The following is a 14,096-nucleotide window of genomic DNA, read 5'->3' as shown; positions in this document are numbered from 1 at the left end:
TCCTCCAAGGAGCCCTGGTGCTTTTTAGTGGAGAATGCTATTTAGAAATCAAGATCTGGGCGCTAGGTGTGCTCACTGCTCCTAGGCCCCCTCAGAGAACAGCAGTACGACATATATGTATGCATACTAACCTATGCTTACACATACATCTGTCCATCCATCCGCCTGCCAATCCATCCATCTATCTACTGATAACTCAAATGCCAATCCAATATCTCAAGGTTCACTCTGCTTGTCCTCCTTATTTGTAATGCTTCCTCTGATAGTGATAAATCTGGCTCTCATTATCTACAATAAAATTACTTATTTGTTCAATCTTAGCATACACAGAAACTAATTACAGAACTATTAACACACACTCCTGCGAAAAACAGATATATTAAGTGGAGTATAATTTCTGTGTACAGTTCTTTTTGACTTGAGTCTTACAATATGCAGTCAAAATACTATTTTCCAGGGACTTCCCTGGTGGTGCAGTGGTTAAGAATCCACCTGCCAATGCAGGGTACACGGGTTCAAGCCCTGGTCCAGGAAGATCCCACATGCCGTGGAGCAACTAAGCCCATGCATCATAACTACTGAGCCTGCGCGTCGCAACTACTGAAGCCCGAGCACCTAGAGCCCGTGCTCTGCAACAAAAGAAGCCACCGCAATGAGAAGCCCAGGCACCACACTGAAGAGTAGCCCCTGTTCACAACTAGAGAAAGCCCGTGAGCAGTAACAAAGACCCAACACAGCCAAAGATAAATAAAATTTAAAAAACAAAAAACCAAAATACTATTTTCCAAAGTTACTTAGGTTAGTTCTTTCCTCCCACAACACCTAGTAGTAGTTACACTGTTCATCTGTAATACAGTTAGGTTCATTTGTTACTAATTGTACCCTTCCATTGTTTGATTTTAATTATTAACTTATTTTGGGGGGTATGTAAAACTTTATTATGATTCTCAGAGTTAAAGCTACACAAAAAGGCACATTCCAAGAAGCACTGCTCCCTCCTCATCCCTATTAACTTCCTTCCATCCTTTCCCCAGCCACTCCATGTAGGTAACCAATCAGTTTCTGGTTTATCTTTTCTGTATTTCTTTTGCATAAACAAGCAGATACATGTGTATTTTCTTGTACCCTCTTGTTTACATGAAAAGTAGTATATTATACTCTTTTGCACTTTGCTTTTTTTCAGTTAACATTATAATCTGGAAACCATTCCAAAACAGTTCCTCAAGATTCCTTATTCTTTTTTACGGCTGCATAATATACCACTGTATGGATACACATACATTTTCAGCCATTTTCCTATATATGGGCAGTTAGATTGCTTCCAATTATTGTGCTTTTATAAACAACGTTGCAGTAAATAATAGTGTGCAGTATGTATTTTTATATTGTTAAATGTATATCTTCAGGGTAGATTCCCAGAAGTGGGACTGCTGGGTCAAAATTAAGTGCATTTGCCCAACATAGCCATAAATAAATAAATAAATACATTAAAAAAAAAAAAAGAAAGAAAAGAGCCTCTTTTAAAAAAAAAAAAAAAAGTAAGTGCATTTGTAGTGTTGTCAGGTGTGGCCAAATTTCCCTCAAGAAGGACTGCACCAATGTGCATTCCCACTAGCACTGTTAAAGAGTGTTTCTCCAGGACTTCCCTGGTGGCGCAGTGGTTAAGAACCTGCCTGCCAATGCAGGGGACACGGGTTCGAGCCCTGGTCCAGGAAGATCCCACATGCCGCGGAGCAACTAAGCCCGTGCACCACAACTACTGAGCCTGCGCTCTAGAGCCTTCAAGCCACAGCTACTGAGCCTGCGTGCCACAACTACTGAGCCTGCGTGCCACAACTACTGAGCCTGCACGCCTAGAGCCCATACTCTGCAACAAAGAGAAGCCACCGCAATGAGAAGCCCACGCACCGCAATGAAGAATAGCCCCGGCTCGCCACAACTAGAGAAATCCCGCACGCAGCAACGAAGACCCAACGCAGCCAAAAATAAATAAATAAATTTTTTTAAAAAAAGTGTTTCTCCACAACCTCACCAACAGAACATGCTTTAAAATTTTTGCCAGTCTGATAGAGGAGAAATGATATCTTAATGTTGTTTAATTTGTATTTCTCTAAATCATGAGTGACTTTAAACTATTTGTGTGTGTTTGAGTACCTTTTTAATGACACTTAGGAGGAGGGGTGATTTCTCTGTCCATTCCCCACCCCCTCATTTTTCTATTGAGGTTTTGGTCCTTTGTTTCTCAATTTTTAAGAGTTCTTTATATATTAAGGGTATTATCCTTTTGTCTGTGGTATATGCTGTGAAAATTTCTCTCACTTTGTCAGCTGTCTTCTGACTTAAAAAAAATTTCATCTCTATTTCTTCTGAGCTTGTTTTGAGATCCAAGTTTCTAATGTATAATTTCCCTTCTTCCTCAGGAACTCCTGTTCACATCTCTTGCAGGGCAGGTCTGCTAGTAATGAAGCCCCTCAATTTTTGTTTGTCTGAGAAAGTCTTAATGCTTCAGTTTTGAAGGCTGATTTCAGTGGATACAGAATTCTAGGTGGTAATATTTTTCTATCATCACTTGAGATATCTCACTCCACTCTTCTCTTGCTTATATGGCTTCTGAAGAGCGGTCCAATGTAATTGTTAATTCTTGTTCCTCTGTGGGTAAGGTACTATTTTCCTCTGACTCCTTTCAAGATATTCTCTTTGTCTTTGGTCTTCTGCAGTTTGAATATGATAGGCTTAGGTATAATTTTGTTTTGTTGGTACTGACTTTTTATATGGTTTTTTTTAAAAATTTATTTTTATTTTATTTTATTTTAGGCTGCATTGGGTCTCCATTGCTGCGTGCAGGTTTTTCTCTGGTTGCGGCGAGCAGGGGCTACTCTTCGTTGCAGTGCGCGGGCTTCTCATTGCGGTGGCGTCTCTTGTTGCAGAGCACGGGCTCTAGGCACACAGGCTTCAGTAGTTGTGGCTCGCAGGCTCTAAAATGCAGGCTCAGTAGTTGTGGCGCACGGGCTTAGTTGCTCCGTGGCATGTGGGATCTTCCCGGACCAGGGATTGAACCCGTGTCCCCTGCACTGGCAGGCAGATTCTTAACCACTGAGCCACCAGGGAAGCCCTATATGGTGTTTTTTGTCATGAAAATTAAAATTTTAATGTAGTCAAATTTATCAATCTTTTACTGCCTCCGGATTTTGAGTCATAGTTAGAAAGCCTTTCTTTATGCCAAGGATAAAGAAAAATTCACCCATATTTTCTTCTAAAACTTTTATGGTTTCATGTTTTAAATATTTAGATTCCTAATCATTTGAAGCTAATTTTTTGTATGGTGTGAGATACTGATCTAATTCCAAATGGCTACCCAATTGTCCCAGCACCTTTATTAAAAGGTCCATCTTTACCCCAATGATTTGAGATGCCACCTTTATCCATACTACATTTCCATAGTTACTCGTGTCTACTTCTGGACTTTCTATTTTATTCCACAGTTCTATTTGCCTATTTGTGTGCCAGTGCCACACTGCTTATTTTAATTATAGAGGCTTTACATAATGTTTTAATGTCTGGTAGAACTAGTCTCTCCTCACAGTTTTCCTTTTTTGGTGTTTTTGGAGCTATTTCTCCCAAGCTTATTTTTCTATAAACTTCAGAATCAACCTTTCTCACTCATCTAGAACGCTGAGCTGCCCTATCCAAGGACAGCACACACCTTTCCATTTCATGTCTGCTTTGAAGGCTTTCAGGCATGTTTAAAAAGTTTCCCCTAATACGTTTTTGCACGTTTCCTGTTAATTTTATTCCTAAGTATTTAATCCTTCTGTTGCTATTGTAAAGGGTTTTTAAACAAACGCCATTATATTCTCTCACCTTTGACTGTTTGTGTATATGAAGGCTGCTGTCTTTGATATTTTAATTTTTTGTATTTTTGATTTATGCTACCTTACTGAATTCTAGAGTCTTAACTCTTGCTTGCCACACCCTTATCTTAAGCTTCCGTTACCGATACAGCCTTAGGGCACCTATCACTCCACTCCGGAAAGGAGGGTTTTCGCAAGACCACCGAAAAAGCCGCCACATTCTTTCTAAAGCATTTATTAAGAGGTTAAATCACAAGCAAACACTTCACACCTGCACAATTACCTCTAAAGATACTGAAATCCATTCTAATTCTCAGGGTTCATCTGGCTACTTCAGCCTCTGGTAAGTCTAAAAAACCCATTTTTAACAGAATAAACAGTAGGTGCCTACAACGCAAAGATATGGGAATCAACTTTCCAACTGGACTAAAACACAGATGAGTCAGACATAATTTAGGAAGACCTCCTGGATACCAACCAATGTTCAAGTTTAATGGAAAAAAGCACTCTAAAATGCATGTGTGGGGTCTTCCCTGGCGGTCCAGTGGTTAAGACTCCGAGCTTCCACTGCAGGGGGCATGGGTTCGATCCCTGGTCAGGGAACTAAGATCCCAGCATGTCGTGGCCAAAAAAAAAAAAAAGAGAGAGAAAGAGCACTTGGAATGCTCTGTAAGGCTCCCAGACTTCCTCTGACTTCAGATACTTGGTGTGACAACAGATGCTAACTTTATGGCCCTAAGTCTGCTAAGAATGTCACCGTCTACCCAGGCTTAGCACCCTGGATACTGTCAACCAATTCTGGTGAGCCTATATGAGGCCCTGCAGAATGACTATAAACATAGTCACAAATTACCTAGGCCATGCAGTACTTTCTTTTACAGCACTGTTTCAATAATTTTTGCATGGACCACTCTGATACGCATTTTTAATGTTCCTGCCAAGAGTACAATTTCTGGATCGTCACTACAGGGACAAAGTAATGAGATCAAGATAAACAAAATCTTTAATCATAAGGTGTGAAAAAGATACTGAGGTATAAAATAGGACTTTTTTGAGGAGGGTTTGAAACATGAGTGGTGACTATAAAGCTTAAACCAATCTGAATAATTTCCTCCCAATAAGCACAGATACTGCTGTCGGGTTCACGCCGAGGCTCACAGAAGGGAGAAGGAAGCAGGCCTTCTCCATCAGTCCACACTCCCACCGATCAGAAGAGTCATTACAGCAGGAAGACCAGGCAAACTCTACACAGGGGTCCTTTCTCATCAACCTGAGAACTTCAAGTTCACTCTTTTTAAAGAAAAGCTTAGTGTGAATACATGTTTTCCATCTGAGTGCCGGGAGGTGGTCGTACTCTGGTGAGGATCACAATAATTGGGAGCTCTTCATTCTAACATAATCTTTAAATTCATCTTGTCTAGGAACCTATCAAAGATCACACTCCAATTTCCACCAATCACCGTGCTTCACACATCACTGAGATTGTAAAAGATGGTGAGAGTGAAAGATCATCAGATTAAGATCCATGTGGGAGTCCAGAAACCTAAGTCAGCCAGGGGATTCATACCCACAACAAGCATTACAGAATGGATTTTCTCTGAAAGTTGATTTCCTCCACGTAGGAAAGCAGAAGCCTGAAAGTTCGAAAAACATGATTCTCTGTTCAAAAGCTTTAATGGGAAAGAAAATCTTCAAAGAGTATCATCTAAAGACAAATTTTTAAAACAGAATGGATAAACAGAATAGATTTTCTTCCCTACAGGCTCCCAGAGTTTCAAAAACAGTGACATGATTAACTCTGGTTTGGAAACCCCCCAAATTCAAAGACAAAGAGCTCATGTGCATTAGGTTACAGGGAGATATAAGAGGGAAAATATCAATTATTATTTTATTTAACCTAATTTAGTCTGTCTAGACCATATACCCATTAGAAATACAGGATATCAGTCGCCATAAAAGAGTTTCATATCATAAAATTTAATTTTATTTTTAGCTAGTTTAATTTTACCTTACTTAAAAGCTCTATGAAGCATCACTGACAAGATGTGACAGTGGTGGTGTGCGGGTGATGAACTCTGTGCTCTATAAAACTCACAAGATGAAAAGCCAGAAAAAACCCTCAAGTTCTCTGACTTACTTTAACTCTGATCAACACCACTGCCTTATCCACTGATGACTTCTGTGAAGTAGGAAAATCTTATTTACAGATATTCACTTAACAGAGATCATACAATATTTTTTGATGAACTATAACTAAGTATATCCATAAAGAAAAATTTTAGTGTATGTTGGGGGATTTCCAGTTTTTCTGAAATTAACATAATTTCTTTAGAAAGCATTAGAACAGCTGAATAACTTACTTTGGGATGATTAAAGCAGGGAAAATACAAGAGACACAGACAGAGCTGTTTTATTCTGTCTTGCTTGAAAAGGACCAATTCTAGATTAAACTAAGATTCAATCTATGAAGTTAGGCCAAAGGGGGACATTCTCAAGTGGGCTGTATGAAGTTAGCTTTCTAAAGCCATTTTCGTTAAGAAATTTAATTTCTCTAGTTCCCTTTCCCAAGGTGAATAAGGACAGACCTGTTCGGTTAACCTGGGTTTGTACCCTGACTCTAAGTGGTTCTGGATTAACCTTTAATCCAACCCAAAATGGTAGCCTCTGACTTCCTAAGGAATCTTTTGCTCTCTCTCCTTAATCATTCTCTGACCTTTTAGTCTCTGCCGCCCTCTCTGGTTTTCCTCGCTCCTCTTTCTCTCATTTCACCCCACTTGGCAAAAACACGATCCTTCTATAACTTGGCTGAGAAGGGAAGATCCAAAGGAGAGCATGGAGGAGAAAGGATAAGCTGAGAAATACATGCTCCTGGTCTTAAGGGTCGACTGGAGACGTGAGGCTTGGACAGTCAGGAAGGTTCCTACTAGGAAGAACTGGGGACAGGGACTGTCTGGGAAGGAGGGAGTTCTGAGGAGAGCTCTGGAGAAGTCCCCCTTTCTCACAGGGTTTTTCACAAAACCACAGCTGAAAGGAAAAAGAAAACTGCACCACTGGCCTTTTTCCGAGCGTGGCCGCCTTCCGCTCGGCTCAGTGCCCGCCACACGCCCAGGAGTGCGTCTGGATCCTGGAGGGCTCCCTTCGCAGGTGACAGTGCTTACGCTACACTGGAAGAGAGCCAGAAAAGCGCCCATGAGAACCAGAAAGCAAACTTCCACCAGCAGGATCATCTCTCTAGGCACCTAAGATGGGGAATCAACACAGATATCTTGGCAGCGTCGGATGTCAGGAAAAGCGAGGGAGGGATAATCCCCCCTCCCCAGCTCAATATAATGGTGGTGGGAGGAAAGAAAAAATGTATCTTCTGTGACATATCTGCTGGGAGCAAGACAGAAAAGACTAAGTCAAGGCCAAATGTCTTCATTTCTAACAGACAAAAGCAATAACTAAAAGAAGAAAATGACCTAGGGTCTAAATCTAGTCATATGAGAAAGTCTCTGCTACACTGGCTGGCCTGGAGAATTAAAGCTTCAGAATGGAAGCAACACATCCCACCACTCAGGTGATGCTCTCAGAGGACAGTACACAGGGAAGAAAAAAAAGGAAATAACTTCGTTCTAAGATATAAAAAAAGTCAAGCATAAATACACCAAAAAAAGAGAGTTGACATTGTCAAGAGTCACGATCTTGTAATAAGTCACACAAAAAAGAGCTCATAAAGCTGAGTAGAGAACATTAGACTTTGACGTAAGAGACCTTTGGCAGTTCACAAACTTTCCTTCTCTTTAATTACTGTGTTTATAAGATGCTTGATATGATCCCACCTAGTAAATAAAATGGAATTAGAAGAATGCTCTAACAGATCAAAAAGACTAATTCTTACTTTACTGAGGTAGAACTAAATTCCTACAAACCCTGTTGATAAAACTCAAAATCTCAGTCTTCCTAAGGAAACAAAAGGGTACCAATTATCTGCTGGAATACGGTGTAGCAGAGGAACCTCCAACTCTCAAGTAGTAAGTTTCTCAGTTCAGGATGGGAGTGCTGTCTGAAGAAGGTGGCTAGCGGCACCACCTCCTCTGCCACTTAGCCCTGTTCAATAGGCTTTCACTAGTCAGAAGGGTTTGCTGGGTTTCCCTCAGATTCCAAGTGACTAGGGAAAACAGCAAGCACAGGGACTTGAGAAAACCATCCCAGGGCACCAGGCTGGTGGGCATAGCCTACCTTCATCCTTTCAAAATTAGCCCACTGTATGAGTCAGGTGGATCTCTGACATACATACCCTTTCTTGGCTTAAGAGGACAGGTTCCCATTCTGGAAAACATGGTAACTGATAATAGGCAAGTTATTTCCCGGAAAATACCAGCTGGCAGACTGAATGACCTGGATGTACTTTGGGCTCCAGCACCTCAATTTTCTAAGATAACTGCTTCTTAAAATCTCCTCTACTCCAGAATCTGGTCAGAGCATGGCAACCTCTCTTATCTGTCCACTTAACAGAGAGTTGACAGCTGACCTGTGTCTTTCCCTCCAAATTAAATTAGAAATTGTTCCCTTTGTCAAAGGGAATAGATGGGTTAATCTTAAGGATCAGTTGGGACCAGTCTCCCACGTGAGGCAATAATAAGGCTCATAAAGACAGTGTGGTTATTTGAGGGGACAGAGGGACTAGAAACAACCAGGTCTGGTTGTCATCCAATCTTGGGCCTCTTGGAACCAAAAAAGGATTGAAAGAACACACATAATAATAGACACCAACTCTCAGATTCCCCATCAACTCCAAGTTTTAAGGAAGTGTGTTTCCTAGGACCAGAAAGCAAGGTTTCTTCTACTAGGATAAAACTAAAACATGAAGCAACTCCAAAGGAGTGGAAAAGATTCACTCACTTGCGAGAACGGCTGCTCGCCTAGGCCTGCAGGGTGTTGTTCTAACAGTGGGAGCAATGCCCTGCGCGCTTCCTCAGGCCAGACTGCTGGCTAAAGCCGGGCTGGGAAGGCACGTGCTCTGCTTTCATTAAAGGAAAAGAAACTGGCCGCGCAAAGGAAATGTGTGACATTCAGACTGAAGAGAAGACAGGAGGTACTCTGGACCCCATGGCAAAAAACAACTTGTTAAAGGCCACAAGAAGGGGAAAGGAGAGAAGCAAGGTACTGTATCTGAGGAACGGATCACCATCCGCCATCTCAAAAAGAGGTTACCGAAAGGGGTGGATTTCTATAGTTTTTCAATAAACAAAAGAAATTAGACTATTTAAAAACACAAACAACCCCCAAAGGGTCCAAACTACCACATTCAACTGCACAGACTTGATTCAACCCTGCACATCACATCCCAACCCTGTGAGTCACATGCCTTCCTACTGGGTCACCGACAGCAGGCTGCTGTGTCAAAGCCTCTCCACGGCTCGCAGCACGCTGCTGGCAGGTTCCCGGTAAGTTATGGGGTGTGTGTGTGGGGCGTGTGTCGGTGTCTGTGTGAGAGGGAGAGAGAGAATCTATTCCTATCAGTGGCCTAGATCAAATGCAAAATTCTGCACCTCTGTTTAATTTCTTATTTTGAGACCCAAAAAGATGAAGTAAGAGAGTAGAACTTCAAGAAGATCTCAAGAAGATGGTAACTGACTTTGCCTAGATGAGACCATGGTGTTGGCTAGAGTCGAAGGGATCAGAGCCCAATCGGAGCTGCTGCTGGACAGTTCAAACACGAGCGAAGGTTCACCTTCTGTAGGAAAGCACCAGACCTATGCCTGGGGCACCGGGAACCCTGGGTGTCACTCAGGGAAGGTACCGGACCTTCAACTTTATTCAAGTAGCAACTTGAATGTGATGAGGTTCTCTTGCTCTGTCACCCTTTCTCCTTCACATGCAAGGGAGGCAGAGACGTTAGCGTGAATAAAGGAATTTCACCTAGTAGGCTGTAATAACTCCTACAGTTCAATCTGTGCACGGCTCCTCTTTGAGGATCTGACATTTCACAAGACAATGACAATTACAACTGGGCCTTCAAAATGGTCCTTAACCTGCTAGATCCCAAATCTCAACGTATTTCCAATAGAGATAATTTAGTTCTTCAAGAGCTCTCTCATGCTGCGGGAGAATATAAAATTAAATTTAAGTGAGCTTTGTCTTAAGGTCTTTTCAATAAAAACCCTCAGTCCATAGGCGGGCCAACTCCTACGGACACTGAGAGGTGGTGGGACCGTCCTGCTGAGCTGGAGGAGTCCGCAGGTTTGGAGTTCTGCCAGCGAAGCCCCGACAGGCCAGACGTATTCCTGACATAAACCCCGAGCGGATTTCCCTCCTCCTGTTTCAGGATCTAATGCTCTTCGGAGCGTGGCTGCCCCGGGCCTGGAGAAAGGCCCGCTCGGCAGGAACTGGAGGACAACCTCAAGCCAACGGCTTGTTTTCTCCTCCATCACTTTCAAGCTTCCAATAGGAGGAGGGGGACAAAGACACAAAGACAAAGGACGATCGGCTCCTCCGAACAGTGCCGGCCGCTCCGAAAACCGGCGGGGACGCGGCGGGGAGCGGAGGCGGCCGCACAGGCGTGATTGATTCCCGGGGAAACGTGCGGAGGCCCCGCCAGGCCCCCAGCTGACAGCCGCGCCCAGACCCGCCGTCCGGCGGAGAACGCGCCCCCACCCCCCGCCCCCACTCCGGCCCCGCGCCCCGGCCCGGCGCCCCCGGCCCCGCGCTCCGCCCGGCCGGGCCCCAGCGGCCCCAGGCCTCCCCGGCCCACGACCTCCCCGGGCCCAGCCTCCGGCCGAAGCGCGACCAGTAGTCAGCGCGGCCCAGACCCGCCGCCCTCGCGACGGTCCGCCTCACTCACCCTCCGTCACCTCCAGCACCTTAATCTGCTCCTCGGCGGCCGCCCGCACCTCCTGCACCGGGGACAGGATCCCGGTGAGCGTGTCCACCAACGCCTCCTTCAGCCCCTGGGCCACCGGCCCCGGCAGCCCAGAGGCCGCACCAGCTCCCGCCGCCGCCGCCATCTTGCTCCGCGCCGCGCGCCAGCCCCGCGACCCAACCCGCCGCCGCCGGACGGCTCCTGCGCGCGGCCAATCCGCGAGGCCGTGCCTGCGCACTGGCCGGGCAAGCGCGCGTGGGCGGGGCCGCGGCCCGAACCTCCGGAGACAGCGCCACCTGCCGCGGGGACGAGAACTGCACCGTCTCCGCAGGAACCTGGCCGGGCGGCCAGGAGGTGGGGTTTCTCCTGCGGCTTAACGGCGGCTGGGCAGCCTTGCCGGGAGCGCAGCTGGTGACCTGTGACTCCACATGCACGGGTCCTTCACGCGTAAGATACCAAGTCAGGAGAGGGTGGGATGGGGATGGCTGGACGAGGCTTTAAGGAGAGGGTCGGAATTAGCTCCTCTTTCAAACCAACCGCTTTTGCCCCGAAACAAGTGAGAGTTTTCATCTCTTAGCCTCAGGAATCCAAAGGTCGGGGGAAGGAATCTGTGTGGACTGGGCAGTGGGGAGTCCATTGGTTTTTCAGGTGGATGAACCCAACCTCAAGGTTGGACCGTGGCTGGCCAGGAGAGAGCAGCGTGGGAAAGGGAATCCCGTCCAGAGTAAGTGCTTACAAGTCCCATTGAGAGTAAGTCCTACTAGCTGAGAAAGTATAAAGTTTTTTTCCAGGGAAATTATGGCTGGACCTTACAGGGTGGGGGGATAAGTAGTTAATATGGCCATCCTGGGCTGCTCGGGGACATGGCTCAAGGTGCAGAGACACTCCTAAAGCCTGGAGCAAGCGGAGAGGACTGTTGAGAGGGGTTAGCAGTGCAGGGCAGGGGCAAGCACGCGGCGGCTGTCGTTGGAGTGCCAGGGTCAGAGCAAATGGGAACAGGCATTTCTTAGTAAGCTGTTCAGGTTAACTGCCTTGAAAACGTTTCTAGGAACCACGACTCCTTCCCAAGTGGCAACGGAAACCAGTTAGCAATTCCTAGCCCAGTTCTAAGACTTCAGAGGCTAAGCTGGTAACAGGAATTAAGTCACCTCGCCTGAGTATTCTTCCGAAAGAATGATTCCTCGATTATTTATTTTGAGGAGAGCTCTAAACCCACTTGCCACCTCCTACTAGAGGGCAGAGGTGGCTTGTGTCACCACAGTTTCGTAGGGGAAAGATGCCCATTTGGACGCCACAGTTCCACAGTAGGACAGAGTAGGACTTCCTATAGGCAAGTCCAGAGGGTGGTATATTTTCAAACATCGAGGCAGTGGATGAAGGATTCAAAGAGCCCCGAGGTCTGGGCTGGACGTTTCGAGTTCTGGTGAAGGAGGCTGCGTCCAGTCTGCAAGCAGGACCCCACCCCACCCTCAACCAAAGGGGCCAAGAGGGTCCTGCTTAGGGCTGAGGATCAGATATCCAGGCAGGTGGCTCTTACCTCTGGGTTCGGCAAATGACCTTCCCGATCAAGGCACGTGCCAGGAGATAAATGGAGACGGAAACCAGACAGAGGGAGCTGGAGAGAGCTATAGGACAACACAGAAGATAACTTTATTGAAATGCAAATGGCATCAAACAGGTGACTCTTGGTGGGAGGAGACATGCCTGATGGACAGAGGGCCCAGGTGAGGGGCCTCTGGCAGTGATGGAGGAAGGCCTCTTCTGCGGCCCCGGCATGGATTTAACTTTCAACCACTTTGTTATTTAAGATGAATCACCGAGGGCACGGCCCAGCTCTCTTTATGATTGTTACCGCAACTATGTACAACGGCTCACTTTCTCTACATCAGATATAAAGGGGGGTAGGTTGAAAGAGGGAGGGCCAGTGATAAAAACCATAAACACACAGACACACACACATATCCTGGTTTGGGGGTTTGTGCACAATAAATTTTTAAAAAAAAGTGTTGCAAAGATTCCTGCCCACCTTCCACCTGAGGATCGCCATGCGTTTGAGAAACAAGATTCCATCACACAAACAGCGCTGCCCAAAACGGGATGGGTGCGTTAGGGACAAGGAAAGGAACCCAGCAGGGGCTGGAATTCATTTGAGAAAAAGATTGTTCTGTTAAAAAAAAAACACACCAAAAAACCAAAAACAGCAAGTGGGAGGCCCTCACACAGCAGTGGCCCAGAGACGGGCTGGGATGGGGCTGGGATGGGAACCCCTGCCTTCCCATCCACATCTGTCTGGAGACACAAGACATGGCCTGGATGCGGGGAGACCCTGCAGGGGCTGGACGAAGGACCCGGGGTGACTTTAGTACAGCGCTTCACTCGCCTTCTCGTCCTCCTCCGGCTGCTTGGTCCCCGAGCTCAGGAGGCCCAATGCCAGATGGTTCTTCGTCCTCCACCCACAAGTGCTCTCGTGAGGAAAATGGACAAACTTGAAACAAAACCAGTTGTACGCACCTCATCTCCCACACGGCCCCACCAGCGGGGGTCTGTGAGTTTGGAAAGATATGAAGCTCCTTTCAGATTAAAAAAAAATTTTTTTTTATTCTATCGCCATGAGTAGTTGTGTGTCCTGGTGCGGGGAAAGGATGGATGACCCCGACGACTTGGTGCTCCACTGCCTCAACCTTTCTCCTGCGGACTGAGCAGGGCCGGGTGGGTGTGTGTGTGGCGGGGGGGGGCAGGAGGTTCTGGCAGGTTCTCAGACCTGGCGATGCCCTTTAGAACTGGGGCAAGGGCGAGGGATGCTGCTAAGAGAACAAGTTTTCATGGAAATGCAAGTCACATTTTTAAACCGTTCTCATCCTATTATATCACCAGAAAAAAGGTGAGTAGACACGTCACCCAGCAGAAGAGCTACCTGGAAGAGCTCTCCTACTGCGTCCCCCTGGGAAGCCCCTTAGGAATCTCAGAGCCATGACATTTTTCTCTGAAGGTTGTGTTTGACTAGGAGATGCAAGCATTCCCCCCTAACTTCTGGCCAAAGGCACACATACCCGTCCTTTCTGTTAAATGAAAGGAAAAACAGAATCATGAGGAAGCATGAGAACACTCTGAAACTAATGTTAAAGTCTGAATTATAACCTAGGACTTTATTTTTGGTCCTAAAGCCCCAGTGTGGGGACTCTGACCCTTGGCTTTCCCTAACACAGTGAGCTGCAAACCGTAGTGTGCAGAATTACCAAGAGGTTCGTTAAAACACGAATCGCTGGGCCTTCTCCCCAGTTTCTGATTCAACAGGTCCGGGCTGGGGTCTGAGAACTTCATGTCTAACAAGTCCTCAGAGGCTGCCAGCACTGCTGGTCTGGAAACATATGTAAGAACATATTAAGAAACGAAAGAGGTGG

General features: G+C 46.0%; 1 protein-coding gene across 2 annotated transcripts in view; it reads right to left on the bottom strand.

Moving 5' to 3' along the window:
- Nucleotides 1–10,897, bottom strand: part of IPO9 (importin 9) — a 47,229-nt gene extending 36,332 nt beyond the window's left edge. Inside the window, exon 1 of one of the 2 annotated variants that reach the window (XM_057548902.1) lies at nt 10,678–10,897. In XM_057548902.1, coding sequence (XP_057404885.1) covers nt 10,678–10,840 — 163 coding nt within the window. In that variant the 5' untranslated portion in view covers nt 10,841–10,897. Of the gene's footprint in view, nt 1–6,906; nt 7,012–10,677 lie in introns of those variants that run through there. The other variant, XM_057548907.1, reaches the window with a different exon arrangement.
- Between the last annotated feature and the right edge of the window lie 3,199 nt (nt 10,898–14,096).

The sequence above is a fragment of the Balaenoptera acutorostrata genome, chromosome 1 (assembly GCF_949987535.1).
Source record: "Balaenoptera acutorostrata chromosome 1, mBalAcu1.1, whole genome shotgun sequence".
NCBI lineage: Eukaryota > Metazoa > Chordata > Mammalia > Artiodactyla > Balaenopteridae > Balaenoptera > Balaenoptera acutorostrata.
The sequence above is the reverse complement of the archived record's forward strand: the minus strand, read 5'-3'. Positions and strand labels throughout refer to the sequence as shown.